The sequence below is a fragment of the Danio rerio genome, chromosome 21 (genome assembly GCF_052040795.2).
Source record: "Danio rerio strain M-AB ecotype USA chromosome 21, GRCz13ab, whole genome shotgun sequence".
In the NCBI taxonomy this organism is placed as follows: Eukaryota; Metazoa; Chordata; class Actinopteri; order Cypriniformes; family Danionidae; genus Danio; species Danio rerio.
Genome location: NC_141041.1, coordinates 31,588,419 through 31,615,677, shown reverse-complemented (window position 1 = coordinate 31,615,677; position 27,259 = coordinate 31,588,419). Strand labels below are relative to the sequence as shown.

The 27,259-nt window shown below is 33.9% G+C and overlaps 1 protein-coding gene across 35 annotated transcripts in view; it reads left to right on the top strand.

Moving 5' to 3' along the window:
• The window catches only part of nrxn2a (neurexin 2a), a 762,095-nt gene that overhangs the window by 670,573 nt on the left and 64,263 nt on the right, over positions 1 to 27,259 (top strand). For all 35 annotated transcript variants that reach the window (XM_087299962.1, XM_087299955.1, XM_087299951.1 and 32 more), the window contains 1 exon segment: positions 1,526 to 1,707. In XM_087299962.1, coding sequence (XP_087156088.1) covers positions 1,526 to 1,707 — 182 coding nt within the window.

The window sequence follows — 27,259 nt, the reverse complement described above, 5'->3', positions numbered from 1 at the left end:
GCAGTATTGAAGGGTATGATATGCGATTTTTGGATACAGCCAGCAGAAATTTGTGTTTAGTTTTTTCTCAACTTAGAGAATTGTTAGTACACTAATGATATTCTGTTTGAAACAGTCATGTATTTCTGTGTTATTACTACATTCGAACATCTGTCATCAGTATTTGTTTATCTTTATTATCATTTTGTATAAGCTTTACAGTTTAAATGGTTTAGTCCATGTAGGAGGGGCTTGAGTTTGGAATAGTTGCTCAGAGCAGTATGTTCTCTGGTAGTGTTAGTTACTTGTAGCTTGGAGACCAGGGATGTCAAAAGTACTGACTTCAGTACCATTTGATAACTGAAATAAAAATAACAATAGAAATTATGAGCATTGGGCTCATGTGTTGATGTAATATGCGATTGGCTCCAATGATCTCTGCTTCAAAACACTGCTTCACTGAGTCAATCAACTGAGATCTTACACATAAACTGGTCCCCATGTAGACGTAGCCTTCAAAGTGTCCATCTGTTTGTGTAAGCATTTGTTGAAGAAAGTCAACCAATGATCATTGGTACCAATCACAGGATCTGATGAGGATGTGAACAAAATAACCAATAAGGGGTGTTTAATAACCTGCTCAACAGCACTCAAATGTTAGCAAGAAATGGATGTTTTCTGTTCTTGATATTGTCATTTCATTGCTGATTGATAGGGGGGCTTTTAGCAATTCTGGGCCATACGAAAGTATATTTAAGGTTGGACTCCCTGCTGCTACTGTTAAAACTAATAAATCTAATACTAATAAATCGAATTAATACTAATAGATCTCTGGGGACCCCCAAAGTGGATGGGCCCTTAGAATCACCCTCTTGCCCATGCTTAGCATTGGTTGTTTATTATCATGCAGATAATGTACTTTTTAAGTAATAATTAGTACTTAAAAAGTACATTATCTGCATGATCTTATTCCACATCACTAATCTACCCAACACCTAAACCCAACTACTACCTTAATAACTATTAATAAGCAGCAAATTAGGAGTTCATTAAGCTAAAAGTCTTAGTTAATGTTTTAATAGCGAGAATTGTACCTTAAAATAAATTGTATCCAATTTATCTTCTTCTTCTCAGACTTTCACTGTTAATATCTATTTCACACCTAGGATTTAGCACTCGCATAATTTTTTACACCTCCGTCTATTGCTTCATCTTTTACATCAGCGTAAGAGGTTTGAATGTGAAATGGCAGTCCTGAATATGACGTTTGTCACTGAGGAAGCACATTGCAAATGAGCATTCAAAGCACATCAGAACAGATGGCAACTTATTAAAGACCGGGAGACTTTAATCTCATATGAGGCAGCGCGCAGGGCAAATATGAAATGTGAGAGGCTTCTTTAGCATCCATTTTGCCTCGCACATTCAGAGCGGTGTGCCCTCCTGCTGCGTCGCGCAACATTTCACTCACTTTCATTCTTATTTTTCTCATGTAACATCTCTGAATCTTCAGCTCATGGTTTGTGTGTTTCTCTTCATTTGGCAGCTGGGACCACGTATATTTTTGGGAGAGGAGGAGCGCTCATTACATACACCTGGGCCCCCAACGATCGGCCGAGCACCCGGGCGGACCGTTTGGCCGTGGGCTTCAGTACCCAGCAGAGCGATGCCATTCTGGTGCAGGTGGAGAGCAGCCAGGGCCTGGGAGATTACCTTCAGTTGCACATTGTGAGTATTACAGTTCACTGTAAAGCTCTAATGGGATTCTTAATGTGGTTATTTACTGTCCTGCAGTCCTCTACAGTCATTATTTTAATGCACAAACTACACTTTTGTCTTTTTGGCCCAGTGTTCATCAGTTTACACCAGTTTAGTTGTAATCAGCCATCTTTCAGAATTTAAAGGGCCACGAAACCCCCCTGTTTCAGCAGGGTGTTTTCACACCTCTAGTTTGAAAAAAGGCAGGAAAGTGGGTGTGTCCAGCTCTGTTTAGGTGGGAGTGTCAGAGGAGGGAAAGAGGGAAGGTGCATAAAAATTTGCATAAAAATGGGAGTTTCGATTTGGGCACAAGCTGATTTTCACAGAGGCAAAACAAACACACAGACGCAGGGAAGAAAGACAGTGACTGTGTTTACATGGACATCAGTAATCGAATTATTTGCCAATGTTTCCAAGTCTTTCCCATTAATTAATGATGCAGACTCAGAGACGTCACAAAGTACTCCCAGGTACAGACACCCAGTCTACATGCTGGAATACATGCAAGGATCTAATCGATGCAGCTTAAAAAATTATTTTCAAACGGGAAGAACGAATTTGCTCAAAATAACGCAAAAACAACAAATTTTCACTTTTTAGTGAAATATATGTGTCCTAATAGTGTTTTTAGCAGCGTGGAACACATATATGACTGTCAATAGCTTAAAAAAAATTATTTTGGGGGGTGCTAGAACTGGTGACTGATTTTAGTCCCTCTTGTTCCTTTCATTAAGACTATTTATTCACTTATTTATTATTACTTTGCATTACTGCCTAAGTTACACACTTAAGGCAGTAATATACTTTTTATAGTAAAAATAATGCCGTTTTGCTATTTTTAACAATATTTTTAAATACAGTAGCTAAATGTGTCACTTACATTATAAGGCATAAGTAAAAAAGGAGAGTATATCTACCTACCTCAAAAAGAAAAAAAGGATTTACAGTTATTGCAGTGAAAATTGGTTTCATTTTGGCATGTATAACACGCAACTCAATAGGTTATATAACGTTTATTATTATTTTAAAGGTAAACATAAAGATTTAAGTTAGGCATTCATAAGTTTCTTTAGTGAAATTGTCTGGTGAAAACGTTACGATAAACCGTTAGGCTATTTACCTGTCCTTTTATTTAATAATTTAGAATATTTTAATAACATGTTGCAATTTTATTTTCCGGGCCATACACTTACAAGTCAAAATAAAATCAATACGCTATCTGTATTTTAGACATTAAAATAGGCCTACAATATATTTTCTGGTGTTTAATTTTGCATGAGCAAATAGCAGTATAGCCTAAATTACATATTTTTTAAAGATTATCATTCAGCCTACCTGTAGTTCAGTGGTTGATCCGTGACAAATCCACTTACACACAATAATAAACCATAATAAACTTTAATTTATAACACTGTAAACTTGACGTTGCAGGCCAATCATCTTTAAACTCAAAAGGCATTTTTTCTAATCTAATCTAATAGATTAGAAAGAATTTCTAATAGATTTTCTAATTTTTAATAAATCTAATTAAGCGCAGTTGCGTCTTTGCCATAAATTAATTTAATGGTAAATTTCTTTTGCGTTTTCTCCCTTTAATGCTCAAAACAGAGTTGTATTTAAAGAATTAGTTAACCAAAACATTAAATGAATTAGGCTGTTCACCTTCATGTCACCCACTAGTCTTGTTTCCTCCTGTGTGAGTTTAGAGTGCGCCTCCACCCTGCCTGCACACTCTGACTTGATGCAGGGACCAGATCTTAATTATAAAATATCACCATTTGTGTTCTGAAGGTTGGAATGACGAAGTGTTAGTAATTAATAACAAAAAAATGTTTCAGTTTTGGGTGAAGTAATCCTTTATGAAAATGTGGTTGGGGGGGGGGGGGGGGGGGGGGGGTTGGGGGGGGGGTTATCGCAGCTTCTTTCTTATGCCCCCTGTAGCACCGGGCCTGCTACTAAGAAATCTTTAAGCAAACCATGTAGTGTTATGAGTAGTACAAATATAATAAATAATTAAGATATCAAATTTAATACAGATAAATTTCTTTTTATTGTTTATTTACATAAAATAATAACATCATTAATAATAGTTTAATAATTAAGCAAAATAGGAGGATAATAGTAGTAGTAGTAGTAGAAGTAGTAAAAACTGCTAGGAAGATCTTAAGCATTGAATAGTGCAGTGGTTCTCAAACTGTGATACGTGTACCACGAGTGGTACGCAGGCTTCCTTCTAGTGGTACGCGGAGGAATGAAATATGTCATGTACATGCTATACACATTTCAAAATTTATCAAAAATTATGTATATAATATGTCATATATGACATATAGCCTATATTTCTGATGTTATCTGCGACATTTTTTAACTCTGCAGAGTTGTAGCTGCTTTACTGGGCCTAATGCGCTACTTTATTTCAATACTCCTCATTTTGGTGGTACTTGGAGAGACAATTTCTTTTCTGAGGTGGTACTTGATGAAAACTTGTTTGAGAACCACTGGAATAGTGTTATAAATAGTAAAAATGGGATTAAAATAAAGTCATTTTATTGGTTTCATTAAAGCAACAATGATAAAAAAATTATATCAAATAATAATAATAATAATAATAAAAAGAGTAATAAATCATAGAGATCAGTTTAATATTTTGACATCCTAAATGTTGAAATGTGTTTCTGGCATTTCATATTAACCATGATTTTTAATGGGCTTTCAGCGTCTCAGCTGTTTGCATCGTCTGACTTGATATGATCTATTTTTAAAGCCCCACTATGAGCAGCAAAATTAAACTGTGTAATCAGAGTAATCAACAGCCAAAACCACAATACAACAAGCTTATTCAAATACCTTATTAATGAAATTATCGCTTATTTAGCGGGGCATTATTTATAGCTGCATTAATTTTACTGTATTTGTTTAGCCTCAGAGTAATAGCAATCAGAGCTCTACAAAACATCCTGTATTTTAATTACTGTAATTGTACTGTTAGTTGTACCAGGATGTGAATGCTTTTTACAAGCCAGAATTTCATAATTGCAGTTATTCTGACATGCCGTGAAAGAATCAACGGGCTACTGTGATAAAACTGTAGTATATATTTTGTCTCTAGGCTTTTTATGTCTGTGTGTGTGAGCAATGCTACTGACGTAGGCTGTGCCATTTCCATTGGCTCCGTTTGGAAGTGCTGACAGGGAAACTGATGCAAATTGACTTGGATAAAAATCTTAAGTTGAATCATTTCAGCGAATGCTTCAGGGGCTCCAGGCACATGAAGCTGTATTCATGGATCAAATGATGAATAGAAGCTACATCCTCGCATTCAATTCTTTTTGATAAGATTCAGACACATCCTCTTCCCCCACTCGTGCAGACTGGGAGAAAAATAACCCCCGAAAAAAGGTTGGAATCATTAATTGCTGAACAGTTTAGGAAAGCAAAAACACCAAGCTCTTTCATATTAATTTATCCTATTAAAACAACATAGGGCTGAGATAGTATGACGGTAGATCAAGCTTGTAAATGCCTCGTTGACCCCTTGGCTTATTACTGCAATTATATTTCAGGGAGTTTTTTTTTTTTTTTTAAGATGCATTTTAATAAGGTTCCTCCGAATGAATAATTAATTCAGCGTGAACTGTCGACTTTCGCACTGTGAGCCTCCATGGCAGCGCAGCCATAAACAGGCTGAGAGCAGCTGCTCTGCCAGACACAGACTGGGGCTTGTTTTCAGAAACTTCCTCCTCTTGTCACAGACACAAAGCACAAGAGCCTCCCATTCTGTGGGCTGAAGGATAGATCTGTGGAGATTTTTTTACATCCTTTCTGATGGCATTTTCTGTGTGTTGGTATCTGTCTGAATGGTGATTCCCAACATGGAGGACACGTGTAACCCTCTGAGAACTGACTGTGCTGCACCTGTGTATCTAAATGCAGGGCATATGGCCCTGTTTGCACTTGGCATTAAAGATGCTTTGCTGTCAATCCAATCGCAAGTGGATGACTTGATTAAAGTATTAGTTCACCCAAAAAAGAAAATTAGCCCACAATTTACTCACCCTCTCTTAGTGTATATGATTTTTTTTCTGTCAGAAAAACAGTCTTGGTAGTTTGAAATGTTATCCATGCTATAAAATAATGTTGAATAAACAGCACAACTGCTATCTGTGGTAAAACTGTGGTATCTGTGGTAAAACCCATATGCTGGCAGGGGGTTAACTCCTGATCAGTGTGTTTTTGTAACACATTTATGGCCCATTTCCACTGAGTGGTACAGTATGGTACGGGTTGGTACAGGTCACCTTTATCAGGCTTGTATTTCCACTGCTAAAAGGATACCAATGGTACTCTTTTGGTGGGCATGGTGTACGACAGAAAGTTTCAGTCAACGTCATTCTCACTCAAGAAAATGTCTACAATAAAGCTGTACGGGTCATTTAGCTACATATCATGTGAGAAGCACTTCTCACAAAACAGATGCTTTATACACATAAATACTTGTGTATAAATGTTCATTAATAATGTTTCTATAAATAGGATTTCACTGCAGATCAATGATGCGAAATAGCGTACTGTAATGTCTGCGATAACATAAAATACTTAAACAAATGCATATGAACACATACAGACCCTTACAGTCTCCGATATGGTACCACACATGTAACCTCTGTTAGACAGTAATTCCGTCACTCCTAGTTCATAATAGATTAAAAGTGATGATAATAGTTAAAGATGGCAGTTTGTTTCTGTTTGCTGAAAAAATCATTTGCTCCTTGTTTTTTTTCTGGCTTCTCTATTGTTTCATCGCACTTTAGTCTTGCGTTTGTTCATTTCTGACAGAATCAGATGTCAGAAGCATTTCAATGATCACACTCATGTTATTATCATCAGCTCAAAAAGTTTGTTATTTCAAATATAGATGCATACTCAAGCACAAGCGGGAAAGCGAAACCGCTTACACTTTAAACAGCCTTGTAAAAATCTACAGGGCACGGAGTAGAATCTGCTCTTTTTCTTGGCTTTGTGGCTGTTCATCAAGACGATGACAAGCTCTGTTTGAGCACGGGTCGACCATGGCTCGCTATTATATGTATATATCATTACAGTGTAATGTCTCAGCTGTGTATTTATAACATGACAGTTTCTTTATTTTTATTCTGGCTTGTTCACAAGCAACTGATGCATTTCTGTAAACCAATAACGTTTAGCTGCGTGTCTAGCTCTGTCTTTTGTTACTATTTTGCTGGGCTAAGTACCCTTTGCAAAGGGTACCCAAAAAGTGGTACAGTGCGGTTCGCTTTTAGGGACCTTTTGACAGTGGAAACGCCCATAAAAGTGTACTGAACCAAACCGAACTGAACTGCACCATACCGTACCACTCAGTGGAAACGGGCCATTAATCTCAATTATAATATAATCTCTCTATTATATATAATCTTTAATGTACATAGTCTATAATCTAAAATCACAGATCTCTGATGGTGGCTGGATGCATGTTATGTGCCACTGACATATCTGGCACACGATCTAGACTCTATCATAGGGCAAGCTCTAGGAATAGATGTGTCTTGTGGAAAACACCTACCACACAGTATGTTTACCACAAATGACAACGACAACAAGAAAACTAGTTGGCTTGCCAATATTGAAATTATTGTATAACGTTATACATTATATTACTCTGATAATGCCACATACATGTGTCTATGCATCTTATATCATGCGTCATATGTTGTATATATCAGTCGCTTATAATGCATTTGATTGCCGCCAAAAATTAGTAATTGGAGGTTACAGTATAGTTTAAAATTTAGAATTTTACATGACATGCGTTCACCCATGGCGGCATATGGGTTAGTTTGATGATGGATTTTTTCAAAACAAAAGCCACCATCCAACACTATTATACTGTATATGAAAGAGCCAGGATAACATTTAAAACTACTCATACAGTGTTTGTCTGACAGTGAAATACAGCACGGATGGCTTGAGGGTGAGTAAATTAAGGGGTAATTATATTTGTGGATAAACTATTAATTTAAGTACAGATTAAATAAGGGGAGGAAGGGTACTGAAGTCTAAAATTACTTATTTGGGATGTAATCTAAATTGGAGTGGGGTCTAAAATCAGAATCGGTTTTATTGCCAAGTGTGCTTTACTCACACAATGAATTTGTTTTGGCTAGAGAAGCTTCCAGTGTACATAAATTGACAAGTGTCAACATGAAAATAAAAATGAGAAAATACGACATTAAACAGAGATGCAATTAGACAAAAGAGCTCTGGATGTTGAACTGTATCTACAGATTTGCTTTTAATATACAACTTATAAGATGCTGTGTACAAGTGTGCATGAGAAAGTGTTGCACATGTTTATTGAACAGAAGGGGGATATTTAACTGTTGATGAGGTAGATGGCCTGAGGAAAGAAACTTTTCCTGTAACAGTTCAAACAGGAAGTTTACTAGGTGTGAGGGGTCCAGAGTGATTTTGCAAGCTCTTTTACTCACTTTGGAAAAGTACAGAAGTGTGGGAAGGGTAGTGCCAGTAATTCGACTATTGGCTGTATTCTACTTCAGGAGCATGAAATGACTCAAACTTCCATTGTCTAGCTCTTTCAGAGTTTTGAATACTTTCCAGGTATGAACACTCATATGGTTGAATCTGTTTGAACAGACACTAAAGACCTTTACCTACTGATTGACCATGTGATTGTTATAGATTTAGGTGACTTTTTCTTCAGTAGAACATTTAAAGAGGATTTATTGCCTTTATTTTGGTCATTGGTGATTCATAATGTTCAAGTCAATAGCTAACATTGTGCATTGTGAGCATTGAAAACAAAGGGTTAAAGACAAGTAAAACCAGAGGAAATTGAAGCAGTCAGTCAATGCAAAAAAAAAAAACTGAACACCACTTACAAAAATATGATCTCAGTCCTGAGCCCTCACAACAATTCCAAGCAGAAGATTCTGTATTCAAAACATCAGAACCAAACAAACAAATACAATTGTACTTTTTATATATAGGTCACAGACTTCATAAGCACATTCACCATTTTGACTCTTTTGGGACTCTAAGGGCCCTCTTAATGATGCAATGCAGTGCCAGTCAAGAAGCAAATGTTTTCGGTTTGACACAGTTGCAAACACATTTTTGGCCTTTTGTGCACCCATGGGAGTGCTGGTCTGAAAACAAAGTGTGTTCAGGTTTATTGTTATCTGGTTGCTATTTTGAGGCAACTCAAATAGACCAAATAAAACCTGGTCTAAGGTCATTGTAGAAAATACTGTATACTGTATAGACAGATACAGAATCAGTGTTAATTTGGTTAACATAATTTTTGTGACAAACTAAATAAAAATTAATTGATAATGAGGACAACTATAATAAAAATATACTGATATTTTCATTGACTAATAAAAACGAGACGAGGTTGTGAGGAATGTATTTTGGTAAATATCCAATCAGAATAAAATTTTTGTCTTCAATGGAAAAGCTATATCCAATAATTTAATGAGATATTTAAAATTTTATTTAATTTAAGCTAGAATAGTTTATATAAATAATTGTATGCCATACTTTAATGAAATCACACTTAAATTAAACCAAATATATTTTAGTCATCTAAATCTAAAGTAGATTTGGTCAACCAAAATCTTCTAAAATTTGGTCAACTAAAACTAGACTAAAACTAAAGTAATTCAGACTAAGATTGAATTTTAGTCGAAAAACTAAGACTAAAACTAAACCAAAATTTGCTGTCAAAATTTACACTGTACAGAATGCATGTGTACTTGTGTGTTTATTTCACACATAGGTCACACACAGGGATGTGCAGCGGTTCTCAAAATGCAAATATTAAAAATCAAAGCCCCATACAGTCGATGGTCTACTCATGCATTTTAACCTTTAGCACAAGCGGATCTATGTCCCCAATGGGCAAATGTTGCACTTGCAACTAATGCCATGTGATGCAATTTGAATCTGCCATGTCGCAAGAACAACTGGCTTTTAAAGGAAATAGGAGATGAGATTGATTGGTGTATAGAATGTAATGGCCAAAAAACACCTATTACTCATTAAAGAGATCGTTGACCCAAAATCGTGTCAAAATTTACTTATTCTTTTCTTGTATCTGCAACCATTGACTTCAATATTTGTTTTTCCTTTGATAGAGGCTTTGCTGATTTCTTCAAATATCTTCTTTAGTTTCTCAACAAAATAAAAAATAAAAAAACTCAGAAAAGTTTGGAATCACTCAAAGCACAGTAAATAGTGAGTAAATATAAATATCTGGGTGAACTAACGCTTACAGAGAACAGGTACAACCCTTTTAGAATCTTTTAGCAAAACTTAGCCAATGGCCACTCACCACTGAATTTGCTATTACCAAGGACCACAGTTTCAGCTAAAATCATCTTTGGTAAACTATCCCTTTAAAATAAAAATAAAAATACAGTTTAAGCTCTAAACAATATCTGCATATCTGAGCCTTACAGATAGACCTTTTTCATATTCTACACTGGAAAAACGATGCCTGCAAAATTTAAACAAATGCTAAATTTAAACAAACAAATGGGTCACACTTTATTTTGATGGTCCATTTGTTGAATTTAAGTTACATTGTAATTAATTCTCATTAGAATATAAGTAGACTGTTAGGTTGGGGTTAGGGTTAAGGTAAGTTGACATGTACTTGCAAAGTTTCTTATAGTCAGTTAAATGTCTTAAAGGAGCAGTATCAACAGATATTAAGCAGACTACTAATACTCAAATGGACCATCAAAATAAAGTGTTACCAACAAATTAAATTCAGTAATGTTTAACTTAAGTTGAGTTTAAATTCAGGCCAGATAAATTGAGTAAATCCAAAGGAATCATCTTTCAATCATTTTTTTATTTTATTTTAGTGTGGACAAAGACTGTTACCAAACATTGTATCAGAAGCCTCTGTCCTCAGTTTTCTGGTCCAAGCTGTGGCATCAGCCTTGATTACAGCACTCTGTGATTTGGCTTGTGTCGTAAATAATATTTGGTTGTATATAAAAATGAGTCTGTAAACTTTATGATAGACATAAACGGCAAGTTATGAAGGAGAGGCGTGGCAAATAGCATGTGAGGTTTCATGCTGCTCTCAAGACAACTCAGCTTACGCCTCAGAATTTGTCCTTCATGTAGCAGGATTTACTTGAGCTTGTAAATTACAACCAAGGACAGTTAATCCAATTGGTCGTGAGCATGACAGATGTATGGAATGACTGACTACGGTGGGCGTAGCGGAGCCCGACGGCCCTTCAGCAGGTGACTTAAGGGTTTTCCCTCTCCTTTTCTCCCACCACTCATCCCTCTCTCGCTCTGACGTCGCTGCTTGGGTTTGCAGCATCATTTATTCACCCACAGAGTCTGAGGTTAGGTGATAGCTGAGCAGAAACAGCCCTGACTGATGAATGAGACAGAGCCAGGGGTTGTTACGGCTTGTAATGAATAGCAGGCTCATTTTGTATTCCGGGTGGGTGGGTATCGATCTGAACCAAGGTTCTGGCCTCCTCCATTTTGCTGGCATCCTGCGTTGCAGGAGTCTCAGGGTTCACTTGCCCACCTGTCAGGGGCACAGAGTGATGGATTAATAGAGCTTCATGGTCTTGGTGGCCATGTTAACCGAACACCCAAAGGACCCCTAGAGAGAGGGCTTAAAATGAAGTGTAGGTGCCACCCAGACGGTGACCCATTGGTCCTGGTATCAGCACGGTTGGGTAGGTGAACTTGTGCCACTGGTGCCCTCTGCCAGCTGGCCCAGACATCAAAAAGAGAATGCAGACAGGATGGCAGATGCTTCAGTGGCCATTTGCTGTTGTACTTACCAATGTGTTTCTGTTTGTTTACACTGGTACATGATTACAATACAGAAACAGTAAGTCTTGGCCGAAGGTAATTACAGCTGAGCTCTGATATTCAGATTAACAGCATGAGTTGTTGTGTATGGTATTGTTTTTGTTCAAGATTTCAGGTTTTTTAACATAATATGGCCAATTGTTGTGGGAATGTTTTGCACTGTCAACAAAAATGGGTTCTAAAACTAACACACAGCAGAATAAACTGATAAGCATTAAGCAGTGGAGTTTCATCTACTGAATAAATCACTGTGTACACGATGCCTGAGCAAATGATTCTTTTATAACTCCTATAACTAGTACTTTTTGGTGCATTAGCCATAACTGAGAATGATTTCATTTGTAGGAACTAATTTTGAAGGAACTAAATTAGTTCTTGTTTTAGAGTAAGGTTTTAACCAAAGTCAATAGAAACTACCATTGAAATATGTGTTCACTGATTGGGTGATTAAATTATGTATAAATCACCAACACAGGGCTGTTACAAAGGTTAGAAGACAGACACACAGAAAGCTAATGCAAGTTATTTTTTTATACTTGATAATATTCTTTATTCCTTGATAATGTTCTTTTTATCATATATGTCCAACATTTCATTTTGGTTAATACAAACCTCAAAAACAAAAAGACATTTCAATCATAGGGGCCCTGATCTAGTTCATCATCTAGTAGAGATCTTTTGTTGAAAATGAATGAATTAGTGGGTTTAAATTAATTGTTTAAATTAATGATTCAGTGTCAAATCATTTAAACATTCATTCTTTATACAATATACTGTTACTTGTTTCTATTCTGAATGAATCAGTGTGTTTGACAAATCCCTTAAAAGAATGATTTAATGACCCATTTAAACAAGTTTGTATACTTTCCTACTACACTGCCTGACAAAAGTCTTGTAGCCTATCCAAGTTTTAGAAACAAACAATAATAACTTGACTTCTAGTTGATCATTTGGAATCAGAAGTGGCTTTTAGGAAAGACAAAGTCACTAGATATTGCATATCTGACCAAAATAAAATTTGATCATGCCTTGATCTTTAATTATTTAATTAGGACAGTAAGGTCTGACTTTGCTTAGACAAAAGTATTATCAATTAACAGAAATAATGTACAGTGTAGAATATAAAGTCATGGTGCAGTCAATGGAAAAATATTTAATATTGTGTGTGACTCCCATAAGCTTGGAGGACTGCATCCATACATCTCTGCAATGACTCAAATCACTTATTAATGAAGTCATCTGAAATGGCAAGGAAAGCGTTCGTGCAGGACTCCCAGATTTCTTCAAGATTCTTTGAATTCATCTTCAATGCGTGGCTCCTTCATCTTTTCACTGACATGCTTGATAATGTTCATGCCTGATGATTGGGCTGGCCAATCCTGGAGCACCTTGACCTTCTTTGCTTTCAGGAACGATGATGTGAAGGATAAAGTATGAGATGGAGTGCTAAATGATCAACTAGAAGTCTAGTTATGATTTGTTGCTCTTACAACTGGGATCAACAACAAAACTTTTATCATGTAGTGTGTGTGGTAAGCAAAATAGTGTGTGAAACGTGTAGTATTTTTTTAATTATTCGGATAGTACGCAAATTTGTATGCCACTCCAAAATGAATGAGTGGGTTTCAAAGAATTGTTTGAATTAATGATTCGGCGTTTCACTCATAAGCTTTTTTTTTGTATGAAATCACTAAAATGAATGATCCAGTGGCTCAGTCATAAACACACCAACTTGTTGCCACCTACTGGCATAACAATAAAAGAGTGACTAAAAATTTCCTACCAGCCATACCTAAATTGAATATCGGTCTAAAATTAACACTAGCAAGCAAAGTGAAAAAAACAATGCTGTTGAACTGTTATATCAGCAATCTCAAAACAACACTCAACCCAGAATTGGCTGTTGTGTAACAGGACAAGCTTAGTGAGATGTTTCAGACAATTCGATTTGCATCATTTAAAGCTACAAAAGATCTCTGGCAATGTAAAAAAGAAGAAGTTGGAGCGCCTCCCACTATAATTAGCTGCTCCTGCCATGTGTTTGACTAATAGGCAGATTAAATTGGCCTTTGTCAATCACAGCCCACTGTAAGCCTCCTTCATTAAGCAACTTTTAGAAAGCACCCTGTGGCAAAGGCCAAGTCTATGGAAGGAAATCAGGAGTGGAGCACAAAAGAACAGTTTAACTCTGTTATTAAAATATTCACACTGACTCATATTTTCCTGGCAAATGTTATATTCGGTGCTTGAGGGGATATGAGTTATTCAGTTGATTTATGGTTGAATTTGATATTGCCAGCCGTCACTGCAAATTAAAAAACACACAGAAACATTTTATTAAATGTAAGTGTCCTCTATTTAAAGATCAACTTCAGTTTTCTGTACAACTGAGTTAGAAACAGGTGATTGTCACATGGTGAAGATGGGCTACTTTGATATAATATAATATAATATAATATAATATAATATAATATAATATAATATAATATAATATAATATAATATAATATAATATAAAAAATATAATATAATATAATATAATATAATATAATATAATATAATATAATATAATATAATATAATATAATATAATATAATATAATATAATAAAATATAATATAATATAATATAATATAATATAGTATAATTTAATAAATATAATGTAATATAATATAATATAATATAATATAATATAATATAATATAATATAATATAATATAATATAATATAATATAATATTCATTTTCCTTCGGCTTAATCCCTTTATTCATAAATTGCCACAGCGGAATGAACCACCAACTTATCCAAGATATGTTTTATACAGCGGATGACCTTCCAGCTGCAGCCCAGTACTTTAAAACATCCATACACTCTCATTCACACTCATACACTAATGCCAATTTAGATTATTCAGTTCACCTAAAGTGCATGTCTTTGAACTTTGGGGAAAACACTATAGACATTAAAACAACATTATAGTTAGGTGTTTAAAGCAATTTTATCTTGATAGACTGGAGCAAATATTCAGACTCTCATCATACTTAGGCATCTTAGCATGTCATGTGATTTATTTAGCTGACCAGCTCTTATAATCCATGGTAAAAGTCACATTGCACAGCATGGAGTGAATGAATTTATAGTGACGAGCATACTCAACTCAGTGTAGGTCAATATATATGCAACAGCCATAAATTAAATGAGCTGATTAACAATATATATTAGTAATATTTAGTATGATGATCTTATATCCTGAAGCAGTGGCGCAGTAGGTAGTGCTGTCACTTCACAGCAAGAAGGTCGCTGGTTAGATCCTCGGCTCAGTTGGCGTTTCTGTGTGGAGTTTGCATGTTCTCCCTGCGATCACGTGGTTTTCCTCCGGGTGCTCCGACATGCGGTACAGGTGAATTGGGAAGGCTATATCATATATGTATATAGACTCCATTACGTGTCAATGTTTTATAATACATTTAAACAAATGTCTTGTATCAGAATGTATATCTGAATAGTAACATAAATGTACAGTGCCTTTCATTAACTCTATCAGTTAGAAGCATAGCTGAATATATTCAAACAATTTATTTTATACCCACCACAGTATTAAAATGTTGAATGTTTAGTTTACAATCCTGAGAAGTTTCAAACACATAGAAGCATTTGTGGTCTTACACTGAGGGGTCTGTGGGGTTCTCTAAGCCAGGAAACTGTTGGGAAACACTGCCCTGTGGTACAGTATTTTTCATGAGCCCGTTTCGGCTCTAGACTCCATCAGGGCAACATCCATCTCTCATTTGACTGGTCGAGGTGCACTTTGGCTATGAACAGATGCCAGGGGCGCCAGCACACCTCAGGGAAATCATTCTTTTTACTGCTGTGTATCCCCTAGACAGATGTGCCGTGATTAAAAAAAGCAGGCAAAATCTGTCAAAAGGCAGTGTGTGGCGGAATAATTAAAGGTGCGTTTGTTGTGAAAAGAGTTATTCAGCAAAAATTTTTCATCGTCTTACTCTCTTAATTATAGCCATGTACACATTGCAAAGTTTGCATTTTAATGCAGGGGTGATTAACGCTCTGTGTATATGAATCAAAGTGCCTTTCCGAGAAAGTCATATTCATGTACTAGCATTTAAATAACATATTTCAAACCTGCAATAAAATCTGTCACTAAGTGTCCCATAAATGCTGTTTCCTATGCTTAAGTATCATTAAAACTATATTTCAGGCTGGACCAGCCAATGTAAGTTTGTAATGGTATTCAGGTAATGTCAGAAAGATCCATGCAAAAGTTAAATGCACAGGAAATCCACTATTGTTTAAAATGCCATCTCGTTGGCTGATTAAATGAAGCGTCTGTGTTGATAGTAAATTTACTAAAACATGATTTTGTGTACTTTAACTATCCAAATTGCATCTACAAAATACTATGATGTTGCACAATTACAACAGAATTTATGACAATAACATTTACAGAATATTTATAAATTGCATAGGACATGTCAGTTTTTCTCGTATACATGCATTTTTATTGTTAGTATGTGAACAGCTTGTAATGAAACCTTTTCCAACTTCCTAGGTTACCTTTGAAAGACTACAAAGAATTTTTCTGTGAGGAAAAAATGCAGTTTACTAGAGGATAGTTTTGCAATAGTTAGGATCAAGCAAGCAGCATTTCTTATTCATTTAATCTCCACAAATAGTCAAGGAAAAAATTCTAATTACATTTGAAGTTTTCTAGTTTAAGCATTCCTTTGTTAATTTATTTATTCATTATTTTTTTAAATGTTCATTATTTAGAAATAATTTATCAAATTATTTATGCAGACCCCTCAATCTCACTAAATTTCTGGTGATAAAACCATGGAAAGTAAAAGATCACCATACATTCCTTTTTTTTTAATATTGGGATTTTATTTACAATTTTTTTTTTTTTTTTTTTTTTTTGCCTTTTTGCCCACTTGGAAGAGCAAGTAATAATGGTTAAAGGCATCTGACAAATTCAAACAATAACAAACAAAAGCCAAACTATTCAAAACAATAACAAACAACAATCAAACTATTCACAGTTTTATACTATTTTAATAAAAAATCTGGATTTACTGAATTGCTAGGTATGGCTTTAAGCAAAATGTTAGTATTCTAAAAAGGTCTGATAAGTCCTCTACTAAAATTTCTTCTGTCAATATGTGGATAAATCAGATTGCCATTTTCTAACCCTTGGAAAAACTGACTTATGACTTGCGTCAGAAATCTGATGATTTCTGGCATATCTGGAGTCCCATATGGGAGTTTTTGGAAAATGTATCTTGAAAGACTCTTTTATTTGATTTTTATTTGAATTTATTTATGTTTTGTTAATTTTACCCTTCACAAAAGACTTGAATTACTAGATGATGGACGATTGAATAATAGATGGCTATATTATCGTATATGATGACATAAGACACCTATACCACTGTTCTGTCATTGTAAATCTTTAAAAATATATATATATATAAATAAATAAAAGGGCTGATAACATTTCTTCCAAATTATAAAAACTATTGTCATGTGGAGCATTTTTATTTTATTTTTTTTTTAAATTGCCAATATGTCAATTTGCTGTGATTCAAAGCTGATCAACTTATTCAAGTAAGTTAATGTAACATTAAAAAAAAAAATTTTTTTAAATGTTGTCCTGACTTTTTGTCATATCATTTTTTGTGCAGTGTACATGTCTAAATATGACTATTTGGATTAATAGTTTACTGTTATGTGTTTGAGTAAATATTGTGTTATGTTCTACAAACTATTGATAACATTTAAAATTCCAAATTGTAAATTCAACTCTTGTAGTTTAAAGCATAAAATGAAAAGTGACCAAAATCAATAGTATTCCATGTTTTTCTATCTTTATATTTATTTTTTAGACAACAAACACAATTTATTGATTTAGTAAATTGCATCATATATTTTTTAGTGAATGTTTCAAATCTTTTCCCTAAAATAAATCACAAAATAAATGTCACGAGGCATGAATTTCACCTTATTTTAGAAATGACCCATTTGCAGTGTGTTGCAGTTCGTGACCTGTAACATATTGGCTGTGCTAACAAAGCAAGCTTTAGTAGGATTACTGCGTCAAAACAATCCTTATTGATGAGAAAAGATCTCTGGTTTGTCCACAAGGAGTTAGCAAGCATATATGGTGGCATGGTATATAGCATTTTAAAATGGAATCTTTGAGGCATTTGCAGAGGTGTTTGTGCGATGTTGAGTGACATGAGTCTTTCTGACCTCCATTGAGTCAGAATCACCAAATGAAGGCTGCAATTGCTCATAATCAAGCATGAAGAAGATAATAACTTTGTGAAGCAGCTCCATCATGGTGTTTCTAATAGCTCCGTGTCCCATTAGAAGAAGGTTCATATAGCAGAGATGCCAATTGAGTAATTGATATTTTCAGTAATACTTTAGGTTGGGGATCAATTCTCACTATTAAAGTCTGTGTGAAATAAAAAATGTTCTTGTTCATTTTGCTAGTGCACATTGTTACTCTTTAAGTAAAAAAACTGTCCGCGCAAGTCAATCCTATGGTTCCCGAGAGAGCTTAACGTGCTGCAATTTAAGAAATCATGTACAATTACAAAAAACGCAAGCAAATTAAGAAAAGATCTTCATCAGTTTGACAGCACACGTGCTGCAAATCCTCATAACCCCACACATTTTTAAAAAATGCGCTCCATTTTCAGACAACACAAACAATAATTAAAACACGCTGCATTTTCTCACAACGCAAACTTATTAAAATTATCTCACAACAATATGCAAATGGTTCAAGGAGACCCTAAAACATGACAAACACGGCTTTTTAGGTTATAATAAATACTTAAGACACAGGAACTGGGATATTAAAATAAACTAACAAAAACACCTTTCAAAGATAACCTACTGTACTACTTCACTGAGCAATAGTCAGGCATAGCGGTGTCCGTCATGTTTTTTGGTCCCCTTGAAACTTTTCTGTTGTGTTTCGTTCTGTATGTGTTGTGAGAAAATGCAGAGCGTTTCAATAATTTGTTTGCGTTTTGGGAAAATGCAGCAAATTTTTTTAAGTGTGTATGCATTGTGTAAATTTGCAGCACGTGTGCTGTCAAACGGATAAAGATCTTTTCCTAATTTTCTGGTGTTTTTTTTCTAATTGCACCTTTTTTCTTAAATTGCAACACATTATGCTCTCTCGGCCACTGTAAAATCCACTGAAAATTCAAAATCTGACCATTTGCTACCCTGTAACATTCGTTTTAGCAAGAAACTGCATGTCAAATGTAAGTTGAGGTTTTGTGCAGTTTCAACTGTTTCAACGCTGAATCACATATTTCTAATAAGCCTGTGTTGATAAAGCCATTTTTGCCAAAGCATCTGCTTTCTTACAGTTTTAAAGTGATAAAAAAATTTTATATTTTACAGTATTAAGCCCCAATAATTTCGAAAAAATCGTAAACGCTAAATGCTAAAAGCTAATGGTCCAGCTTTAATGAGACGTGGACAATAATTGAATGTCGGTGCAATGAGAGGGATCTCTTTTCTGAACAAACTGCATATTGGGGAAAATATTTGTTTTGGGTTTTATCCAACACTATCTCATAACTTTGTGATTTTCATTTCTTACATTTTAGTATAATTTGCTCATCCACCAAAAAGTGTTGGGGCTAGGGTTTTGTGGGCATGCCTCCTTTTCAAAATAGCCCAATTTCATAAGAATTAGAAGAATGAAATTGTATGAAATCATACAAATGATTTCTGATAATAAGTAAAATAGGTACATTTTGTCAGGCTGTTTTATCTTCTGAATTTAAAACTATGGCAATTTTAGTCTAAAAATGAATAGAAATATCTGAAAACATAGTTCCTTTTATTTTATTTTATTCTATTTCTGTTATTATTTTATTATATCCATGTTCTTGAAAAGAAAAGAAATGTTTAATAGATCTTTCTGACCTCTATTGAATGTGATTCTCCAAATGAGGGCTGCATTTGCTCATAATCATGCATGAAGAAGATAATAACTCTGGAAAGCGTCTCCAGCGTGGTGTTTCTTATAGCTCCGTGTCCCATTTGTCAAGCCATTTGAGGAAGAGCTCAGTCAGCTTGTCAGTAGGAGAGATGACAATTGATTCATAAATTTGCTTTGATAAATTGTGCAGCAGGCCTGCGTGCTTCTAGTGCTAAATCTAGTGAGGGCCTGTGCTGCCTTCCTGTTTATTAGCAACTTCCTGAAAGACTTCACGCTTTATACATTTTACATGAGATACTTTCAGCTTCTCTGAGTGAATGCAGATGCATTTGGGTTCCCGAAGAAAAAATATCGTGAGCGTGGAGGATCCAGGGTTTGCTTGTGTGCCGCCGTGCACTTAACCATGACACGCAGATTGAAATGAGAAGTGTTTTGCATGCAATTGATGGATTAGCCTTCCCTTTGAAATGCTTCGTTCAACATGCCTGGGACATATATCAAGCTTTTTTTTTTTCTTGATGTCTCTGGAACTTATACTGCAGTAAAATATGTGCATCACTTGTGCTCCGGTGCAAAGCTCATACTGTGCATTTCAAATATACTATTAAAATGTATTTTTTTGAAGAAAATAGAATTTTAGAATATTTAGTAGCCGATTTAAAATTATTATGTTATTATTTAGAAATATTTTTAAAAATATACATTTGTGTACAGTTTATAAAAGCAGAAATTATACATTGTTTATATTAAGACCACTTAAATTTCTAGTTTCTTTGGATATGGATTTATTACTGTAAAATAATAAATTTTACAGTAATAAATACTGTAAAATTTACTAGCAAATTTTACAGTATTTAAAATTTGTAAAATTTTAAATACTTTACTAGCAAAAAAAACTAGCAAAACTAGCAAAAAAAAAAAACTAGCAAAAAAAAATTGCTGTAACTAGCAAAAAAAAAAACTTCACTTCTAGTTGATCAAGTGGCAGAAGGTAGATTTATTTGATTAATCATCTGTTGAACTGCATCCCAATCATCACAAATACTGCAGAAGACCCACTGGAACTCGCATGGAGCAAAGATGCTCACAGGAAAAATTCAAGTTTGGTGAAGGAAAGATTATAAATTGGGGTTACATTTAGTATGGGGGTGTTCAAGAGATCTGCAGAGTAGATGGCAACATCAACATCCTGAGGTATAAAGACTTTCGTACTGCCCATTGCATTACAAACCACAGGAGAGGACAAAATCTTTAGCAGGATAGCACTTCTTCTTATACTTCAGCCTTCACATCAAAGTTCCTAAAAGCAAAGAAGGTCAAGGTTCTTAAGGATTGGCCAGCCCAGTCACCAGACATGAATATTATTGAGCATGTCTAGGGTAAGAAGAAGGAGGAGGCACTAAAGATGACTCCAAAAATCTTGATGAACTCTAGGAATCCTGCAAGAACGATTTCTTTGACATTCCATATGACTTTATTAAGAAGTGATTTGAGTCATTGCAGAGATACGGATGCAGTCCTCCAAGCATGGGAGTCATACACAATATTAATTCTTTTCTTACTGCATATTATATTCTTTATATTCTACACTGTACATTATTTCTGTTAAGTGACAAGACTTTTGCCTAAGCAAAGTCAGACCTTACTGTCCTAATTAAATAATTAAAAATCAAGGCATGATCATATTTCATTTTGGTAAAATAAGCATAATCTAAGTGTCTTTGACTTTTATATAAGCCACCTCTGATACAAAATGATCAACTAGAAGTCAAGATATTATTTATTGTTCCTAAAACTTGGATGACTTTTGTCAGACTTTTGTCAGGTAGCATACTGTCATTTAGAGCATTTTGTTTGAGAAAATGAGAGTTGATTAAAAATATTTTGTTGAAAATCCCAGTTACTGATTTTCTAATTCTTATGAAAACATGATTATTGTAGTATATAAATAAATGTCTGAAAAATGTTGTTTTAAAATGTCTAAATGACAAAACTTATATTTTAGTTTGGAAGAAATGTAAATAAATTATCAATAGCTTAGAGAATAAAGAAAAAAAGTTCATTCAAGCACAAAACTATAAACTATAATTAAAAACTAAGAATTTCCAAGTGGTCACTGATTTATTTATTTATTTATTTATTTATTTAGTTATTTAGTTATTTAGTTAGTTAGTTAGTTAGTCAGTCAGTCAGTCAGTCACTCACTCACTCAGTCATTCATTCATTCATTCATTCATTTATTCTATTCATTTATTTTTATTTACTTATTTATTTATTTACTTCTAAAAATCTGTTGTTCTTGAGTTAAAAATAATATATTAATTTGTAAGTAAAATAAAGCCACACAGTTAATTTTCAAAATTTATCCTAAGCCTTCTGATTGTGTCTCCCGTTGATGATTTGAATGAACTTTTAACATTTATTATTTATTTATAAATCATATTTAAAAGCCTTAAATGTATGTATGTTTTTTTGATTTAGAAAATGCCCCTTCTGCTATATTGCAAAATGTGACCTTTTTAATACTGACTAACGAAAACACCCCATCAGTGATGCATGAATGCTTATTTCCCTCTTTCTCCAAAAATGTGTTCACAATGTTTTTTTTTTTTCATTTTGCGACATGCTTGGGGCGTGCCATGTTAATTTTATAGTACACATCTTTGGAAATGTCACAACACAACACTGTTACGCAATCAGAATCTCTATCTAAGTGCCACTGCAAATGTACAATCCAAACAAATGATTCATGAGAACATCTACCTCTCTGTCTCAACACATTTACTTGGGTTATGGTTTGCTGAAAATAAACCCAATTGAACCGTACTCTTACCTTAGCATGTTACTTGGTGGCTCTCAAAAATATTTTAATGAATGCCTCTGTATTATGCTGCAAAATATCAAAGTGAGTGTCATTTGTTAGCTGTTTTGGGTAAGTTTAAAAGTGTAGTAAGTATGTGGGTGAGTTACTTTTAAAGTTAAAAAACTACATGGCTAAAAAGTCGTTTTATTACTGAATAAAGAATTTAATTACTTCACTCAATACTATTAAAAATCCCTATAAACCTCAAATTAAACCAATATATTAGTCAAACGTGGCTTTTTAGCTTTGTTATTTATGTACAGTAACTAATTACATGCAGAATTGTTTGTTAGAGAAGCACATAATCTTGACTTATTCGTTTTTTTAGTCATCAACATAGTTCAATGTATTCATACAGTTTTCAAATGTCAGACAAGTATGATGTAATCACCAGTAGGTGGCAACAAGTGATTTTACGAGGACTTCATTTTAATAATTTGCTTAACTAAAAGTCATTTTAATATTTAATCAATAAAATGTGTCAGTATCTATTTTGATGCTATTGTTGCTTTATATTTCTTTGATACTAATTTATTTTCTATTTACTTTTAGTACTCAGATTCATTGTCTACTATTGCATATTCTTTTGATTCGTTTTCTTATGCCTGGTTTACACCAAAAGCGTAATAGAGTATTTGCACACGTAAATTATATACAAAGTCAATACCAATGCATGAACAGAAGCTAATTTCTGCCAGGCAATGTAAATCACTTGAGATGTGTAGTGCATTTGCCGCGATCTTGCAGAATTGACCTAAATCTCATTCTGTTGTGCAAGTTTGAATAATTAAACTCAAGCTAAAAATTTGTGTGACGTGAAAAACATTCTGTGGGTAAACTAAGGCAAGTGAGATGTGAACCTTTTTACAGCCATTTTTAAAGCATAATTCTTTATATACCAGTTAAATATATTAAATTGACTCTAGTACTTAGTTATGAGTGCATTTCTAAATAGATAGTAGTCATAAATTTGAAACTAATACAAATTAAATTTAAATACTATAGTTATTCATTAGATACGAGTATAAATGTCTATTTTGTGTAGTAAAGAGTCTAGTAAATATTGTTTTATTTCACATTATTGCAATTGATGTCTCAATCTGCCATTGAGATGTCAACTGTTTTTTATTTTTATACACTATTTTTTGTTTCTTTCACAATTATTAGTAACAATTCTTATCATAATTGTCAGATTTGTTTCCTTACTTTTATACATGTGAAGTTCAATAAAGCATTTTTACAAATAATTATGATTATCTAATAAATGTGTCCTAATATCCATTAAAATGTAGGAGCACTTAATGAATAACTGCTAGTACATAAAATGTATGTTTTAGTCACAACTGGAATACATGCTGATTGACAGTTCCCCATAGAAGTCAATGGCAAAAATGAGAAATGTGTTAGTGATACAGTAAAAACAAAATAGTTAGTAATCACTACTGAAAAAAGCATTAGTATATAATAAATAAATAAAAATCTGTATTTTTTTAATGTACTTAAATAAAAATGTCAAAAGTTACAAAAAAAAAAACTGAAAGGTTACTACAAGTATAAAAAAAAACATTGGTAATAGCATCATAAAAATAAATACTAGTACAGTTCATCGATTAAATGTTAAAACTGTTTGGCACACAGTAGATATGATCATATTATTGAGGAATCTTCATTCACGTTATTCATTCTCTGAATCACCAAGTAATGGAAAAAACTGGGGAAACAAGATGGCTTTTTTATTATTTGTTGGTGGAGCAAAAACAGACAAAGTACCTGCCAGTCTAAAATGAAAGTAACTCAATAACAGGCACTTGTTTATTGAACTGTGTGCTGTGTAATTCCGTGTGTAACACACAGAGTGGAAGATATGAGCTGTTTGTCAGGCCTAGTCACCGTCTTCAACCAGAGCAGCTCCCGTGAGTTTTGTGGTCTGCACATCATTCAAAAAGCCGCTGTCGTTTAATTAAGATTTGATGAATGGACTGGCGCATCAATTAGGTTCCGGTTGTTAAAACTCTGATTAGACTTTCCAGTGTTTCCAATGTCACCAGTTTGACATTTATGTTGAAAAGATAGAAAAGGGTAGTAAAATAAAATTGCAGAAAATAATGTGTTTCTCTGTGTAAATATACTATTTGGACATGATGTAGATCACTAACACTGTGTGCTTGTATTATTTTTTATATACATAATATACAGTTGAAGTCAGAATTATTCATCCTCCAGTAAATTTTCTTTTTTTTTTTTCCAAACATTTCCCAAATTATGTTTAACAGAGGTTTTACAGTATTTCTAATAATATTTTTTGCTTGTAGAGAAAGTCTTATTTGCTTTAATTCGGCTAGAATAAAAGCAGTTTTTAATTTTTTGAACAATTTTAGGGTCAATATTATTAGCCTCTTGAAGCAAACGTTTTTTATAGTCTACAGAACAAACCATCGTTACACAATAACTTGCCTAATTACCCTAACTTAGTTCACCTAATTATCCTAGTTAAGCCTTTAAATGCCACTTTAAACTCAATACTAGTATCTTGAAAGATATCCAGTAAAATCCAGTGAATTTGTCTGTTTCATGCTACACTGCTGGTGTTTATCAAGCGATGAGAATGCCCCATCTCATGAACAAAAGGTGTCTATTGATGAAAGTCAGACGCAACATTGTCTTACACCACTACACCACTTCACAGACTATTTAAAACGTCGCAATAATCTATTATGTTCATCATCAATCAGCTGCTCTTTGTGTCATAAGTAATTACTCAAATTTCATGCCATTTATACATAATTGTACATTTCAGGTCTTTATTCTAAATTTTAAATCTCCTGTTGTTCGCATTAAGAAAGGTTTCAACCACAATCCAAATGGAAATTGTAATCAGTCGTATTAAGATCCCTGTTCAAGCATCTCCGGAAAATATTACTTGAAACGTTGTATTATTCTTGTCAGGGCTTTAGTGACAATGTCTCTTTTTATTACTATTCTGTGGCAGTCATTTTGACCATTTACTTATATATATATATATATATATATATATATATATATATATATATATATATATATATATATATATATATATATATATATATATATATATATATATATATATATAAATTTGCTCAAATTAAATCCATGTTACCCTGATTTTTCTTAAATTTGTGTATATTTTCTTGTAATATAGTTATTTTAATAAAATAACAAAACTCAAAATAATTTTTTACCTTGTATTTTTACCTTTAACGGTCAAAATGACCACATTCATTTCAGATTTCTACTAACAAAAACAACGCCTAATGATAACAAAAACAAGCTTTACTTCAGACATGTCTTTTAAATGCTCACACTTTTGGGGTGGTCTAATAACTTATGCACAACGAAAATAATATATTACTGATCTGGGATCAGTTTATTGTACGGAGCGCGTCTGTCAGTCAGCACTTTTACATGCATGCCATTCACTGGTTCAGAGGTTGCATATGAAAGGGACGATTGACGCACTGCTTTAATGTAAAGAAAGTGGGATAGAATGGTAAAATACGGGAGAATTTCGGCAGAAATGTGAGGGTTTACATAAAGTGAACAGGAAGTGTTTGTGGAGAAACAGTTTTGCGTGATAGCTATTTTTTTTCTCCTCCATCACGTTCCTTCCGGGTCTCCGTAGGTTCAAACGATCGATCTGCAACAAAAGCAACAAGGGTTTGGGAAACACTTGTCACTACATGGTTTTGTTTTTTTTCTAAATGATGCTCCAAACTATGATAGTTCAGCGAGTTATGTCGTTAAAGCAAGTTATGAGTTAAAATGCATCCCAGAACAATCAGAATGGCCAATAGAAGAAGTGTTTTTTGTTTTTTGTTTTCCAGGTTTGTGGAAGTCGTCATAGATGTGAAAACTTAAAGTACAGTGAATAGTAGAATACAACAAATATATATTTTTTTACAATCTTATTTGCTCAAAAAATAAAAGAAAAATTCCACAATGATGTTATAAAGACTTTCAGAAAAATTGAAAAATATTGTGTGAAACTGATGACGGCAGCCAGAGGAGAGAATAACGTCAAACTTACAGTTCTGTCCAATAGATGCTGCTTTAGAAATGCCTCGCACAAGCAGTAATTCGTTTTTTTTTTTTTTTTTTTGTAATCTGCTTCAAAGATGATATACTACATACATAAATACATATAAATGTTCATACGTTTTTACACAAATTTAAATATTAAAAACTTTCAAGGATTTAAGATGCTGTGACTGTTAAACACATCATAACAGTCTAATGAAAAGGGTCCATATGGCCATTCTATTAGTTATAGAAATCCGGTTGTTTAAATGTTAAAGAAATACTTTGCACCTGTGCGCAGATTGTCCATCAGTTCACCTTTGCTATTTTTGTTGCCAAGTACTTGCACATGCTGAACACTGCATTACACTTGTGTTTTCACAAAACCACGTTTTTTTGTGGTTAAACAGAAAATGGTGTCATTTTCAGATTGTGATTCTCATTTTGTTATCTAATGCGGTGATGATTTGAAATGCAGTGCATCTCGCCAGTACATTTTTGACAATGCTCTGTATACTATTATCTCCAGTCTGTGTTTTGATGTTTTTCGTGCTGGGCTGTGGTTGTGCGAGTGTTTGTGTATGCGTCTGAGTGTGTGTGGGTGTGAACGGTCCTTCTAGCTGTCACTCTCGCGCTGACAGAGTGCTTTGGAGAGTCCCGTGGACCTACTCTCTACTCTGCAGTTGTTACTCCATATCAGACTCTCTTAACCGCAGCTATTGCACAG